Source organism: Ranitomeya variabilis, chromosome 4 (assembly GCF_051348905.1).
Source record: "Ranitomeya variabilis isolate aRanVar5 chromosome 4, aRanVar5.hap1, whole genome shotgun sequence".
In the NCBI taxonomy this organism is placed as follows: Eukaryota; Metazoa; Chordata; class Amphibia; order Anura; family Dendrobatidae; genus Ranitomeya; species Ranitomeya variabilis.
Window position 1 is genome coordinate 724,261,923 of NC_135235.1, and position 4,250 is coordinate 724,266,172.

General features: G+C 50.0%; 1 protein-coding gene across 1 annotated transcript; it reads left to right on the top strand.

Annotated features, from left to right (window-relative positions):
- Positions 1-1,898: 1,898 nt before the first annotated feature.
- On the top strand, positions 1,899-2,544 carry LOC143768244 (uncharacterized). Its single transcript, XM_077256937.1, has 3 exons — positions 1,899-2,120; positions 2,204-2,327; positions 2,411-2,544. The coding sequence occupies exons 1-3, from the start codon at positions 1,899-1,901 to the stop codon at positions 2,542-2,544; spliced, it is 480 nt and encodes a 159-aa protein (XP_077113052.1).
- Positions 2,545-4,250: the final 1,706 nt, after the last annotated feature.

Below are 4,250 nucleotides of genomic sequence, written 5' to 3' on the forward strand. Positions count from 1 at the left end.
GTACACCTCGTACACACACGGCTCTGCTCTATACACCTCGTACACACACGGCTCCGCTCCGTACACCTCGTACACACACGGCTCCGCTCTGTACACCTCGTACACACACGGCTCCGCTCCCTACACCTCGTACACACACGGCTCCGCTCCCTACACCTCGTACACACACGGCTCCGCTCCGTACACCTCGTACACACACGGCTCTGCTCTATACACCTCGTACACACACGGCTCCGCTCCGTACACCTCGTACACACACGGCTCCGCTCCGTACACCTCGTACACACACGGCTCCGCTCTGTACACCTCGTACACACACGGCTCCGCTCCGTACACCTCGTACACACACGGCTCCGCTCCGTACACCTCGTAGACACACGGCTCCGCTCCGTACACCTCGTACACATACGGCTCCGCTCCCTACACCTCGTACACACACGGCTCCGCTCCGTACACCTCGTACACACACGGCTCTGCTCTATACACCTCGTACACACACGGCTCCGCTCCGTACACCTCGTACACACACGGCTCCGCTCTGTACACCTCGTACACACACGGCTCCGCTCCGTACACCTCGTACACACACGGCTCCGCTCCGTACACCTCGTACACACACGGCTCCGCTCCGTACACCTCGTACACACACGGCTCTGCTACATCCACACTGTAAACCCCTCCTGACCCCACACATAAACTTCCCCTCATCCAGCACCATGACAACCAGCACAGCAGAGTCCTGCATACACTGAGGCCCCTGATCATGTGACCCCTGACTCCTCCCCTCCTGTGACCTCATCACAGGTCCTGTGCGCACAGAGCAGCCGTAGAAATCTCAGGCCACGGTGGTCTCCCCCAACTTCTGCTCTTCCTCCTTCTTTTCTTGCAGGGGCCGCAGTGGATTTCATCCTGGATCCATAGAGCCGAGTAGAGGAGCGATGTTCCTTCAGTCTGAGCGTAATTGATGGTGAGATTTGTCCAGCGGCCACTGTACCGAGTAAATCCCCCCAGGACTGTAGCAGGTAAAGACCCCAATATCCACCGGTGTCCCTTCTAATGGGGGAAAGTACCAAAGAAAAACCATCATATCCGGAGAAATAAACCCCGTACATGGAGACATCGGCCTCAGATATCTCCGGTCTTGTTCTTACCGACAATCTCCTATAAAAGTCTCAAACTTCTGTGTGTGACTCAGAGCTGAGATCTAACGTGATAGAAGATTCCAGTGCGGGGAAGACGGGAAACCTCCATATAGAGGCCGGTGGGGATGGAGTCAGTGACCGACTCTGGACAGATCTGTTCCTAGAGCCGCAGTAGGAGATGGAGATGTCGTCCTCATCATGGAGTCGTTATTTCTCCTGTCACGTGTAATGAATATCTCCTGCAGTATTACTAATGCCGATTCCAGGGTCGGTAAATGAGGCGAGAATTAGCGTTATGGAAGATGAGTCTATGAGGAACGTATTCAGCTGCCGACTCCGAGGGGGAAACTGCTTGTTGTCTGTGGCCGAAATATATAGGTTTTATTAGTAGATGTAAAGAAGGAAACTAAATACTGTAAAATAATAAATCTCCTCATGTGTTTCCCTTATTATCTCCAGTAATTGTATTATTACACAGGATTCTTATGATGTTACATCGGCTCATCTTCTTCTCATTCAGGTCTCTACAATATCGGATCCTCTCAGTGAAGATCTTCTATAGAAGAGAATTTCCTGATTTACCCATTAAGGATTGATATGGACAGAGACAAGATGGCGGAGAGGATATTACACCTCACCCTAGAGATCCTCTTCCGGCTTACTGGAGAGGTGAGAGATTCTGATGACATCGCATTACATCATTCTTATCTATGGGAATAACAGATGGACAGAACTGGAGAGGTGAGGACTCTGGAAATGTCTGTAGTGAGATTTATTAATGTGTCTCTCCATAACCAGGATTACACAGTAGTGAAGAAGACCTCTAGTGAGCGCTGTCAGGACCCTGTGTCTGAGGGACGGGGAAGACCCCTGAGCCCAATCACGGGGCCTCCACCTCACCCCCTGATACATGAGGACATCAATGACCAGAAGATCCTAGAACTCACCTACAAGATGATTGAGCTGCTGACTGGAGAGGTGACACTGCTGGGAATGCTGGGACATTATACAGTAACGCTATGAAGGGATTGGGGGGATGATGATATCATTGTATGTGTCAGGTTCCTATAAGGTGTCAGGATGTCGCCGTCTATTTCTCCATGGAGGAGTGGGAGTATTTAGAAGGACACAGAGATCTGTACAAGGACGTCATGATGGAGGTTCCCCAGCCCCTCACATCACCAGGTAATAGACAGGACTAAATACACACGGCCTATAATTATCTGTATGTAAAGAATGAATTCGGTCCCTGTATGTGTTTCCTCCAGATCTATCCAGTAAGAGGACAACACCCGAGAGATGTCCCTGTCCTCTTCTTCCACAGGACTGTAAACAGGAAGATCCCAATGTTCCTCAGGATTATCAGGTAGATGGAGAGAAGGTGTCAGGAGATCTCCCTTAGGCTGATTTCACACTTCCGTTTATTTCCGATCCCGGAAAAACCAATACCGGAGATATCAGTGTCCATGTGTGTAATACTTGCAGCACACGTGTGGCAACTGTGTACCGCCTCAGTACCACACAGACGGCCGCCGGGGAAGAAGCGCTACTGTAAGCGCTGTTTCCTCGGTGGCGGGTGCTGAAGACGGCTCTCATCGTTCTCCCCTGGTCTGCCGGCGATCGTCAGGAGCAGAAGAGAATGATGAGTTATATTAAAGTCTGAACGATGACAGCAGGTGGGGGCTTTTGGGACTCTTACTCCCATCATCCGACACATCCAATAGAGATAGAGATAAAATACGATAGAGAATAGGGGGGAACCCACACCGGGTTTTCATTCATTTCTTTCGATATATTGCAGGCGGCGGGTGATGAATACCCTGATCATCCGCTCCTGCTGTCACTGTTATTAGCGGCGCCGACCTCCGGCAGAGCAGGGGAGAATGATGAGAGCCGTCTTCAGCACCTGCCGCCGGTAAACAGCTCTTACTGTAGCTCTTCTTCTCTGTCGCACGGAGGACATCAATGTGTGTTCTCCATGTGCACGTGTGCAGTACGTTTTGCCGTCCGTGCTGATGGTAAAAAACGGACATGACTACGTGCAGGACACACGGTCCATGGAAACACACTGACGTGTGCACAGACCCATTCATTTGAATGGGTGTACATGTGTACGTGTGAAAACTGTCACCTCACATACCGGAGACATGAACGTGTGAAAGAGGTTTTATGATGTTGTGGTAGTTCACTCACGTGGTGGCACACTGAGGTAGGAAAAATGGGAACACCGTCTAAATCATCGTTGATGTATTGTAAGGCAGCATAAACCAACTTGTGGGGAAAACAAACTCAGCCTTCTTGGCTAAAACAAGAACGAAACGATAAAAGAAAATAAAATGCTGCAGCACAGTCCGTATGTTGCCGGTGGCCCCCCACTCTGGAGCAGGACAGGTTCAGTCTGTAGTCGAGGAGCCACAAAGCCTCTGGAGTCCTCTCTCCAGGCTAGCTGAGCCCAGACTGCCTGTAGAGCTCGGTTATTTCACCCCAAGTCTGTAACTTCCCCATCATGTGATTGACCACATGATCATGTCCTCATGCAGGTCCTGGCAGGTCTGCCAGGGGAGATAAAGTGGACCTTCTCCCACCCACTCTGTGAAGGTCCACATAAAACCAGCCCTGTTTATGCAACTTAACCCTCACAACACGTAGTGTGCTGGAGAAAAATGCTCTGGTTTCACACCACTGACGCCGTTAAGCGCAGTGACACATATCTCCCCTCTATCACCTTACTAGTGACTGTCACAATGTGTAGACGGCTGTGAAGGTCTTGTGTTCAGTGTTGTTTTATCCCCCAGTATTATATGTTTTATACTTGTGTAATGAGAACGGTGGAGATGGCAGGATTAGAGCTGATTATAGATGTGACTTCTCTATCTGTCTGTGACTTTTACAATATTTGTTACAGGGAGAAGATCTGACCCATATTAATACTACAGAGACATATGTGAGGGGTGATGAGCGGTGTAAAGAGGAGACTCCTACATATGACTACCCAGGTGAGTAGTGACCACTAAATGCAGAGAAGTCACAGATTCTTCTCAGTCTCCGGCTGTGGCTGCTTTATCGGTGGTGTAGTCCGGCCGTATCACAATCGTGTGATCACCATTT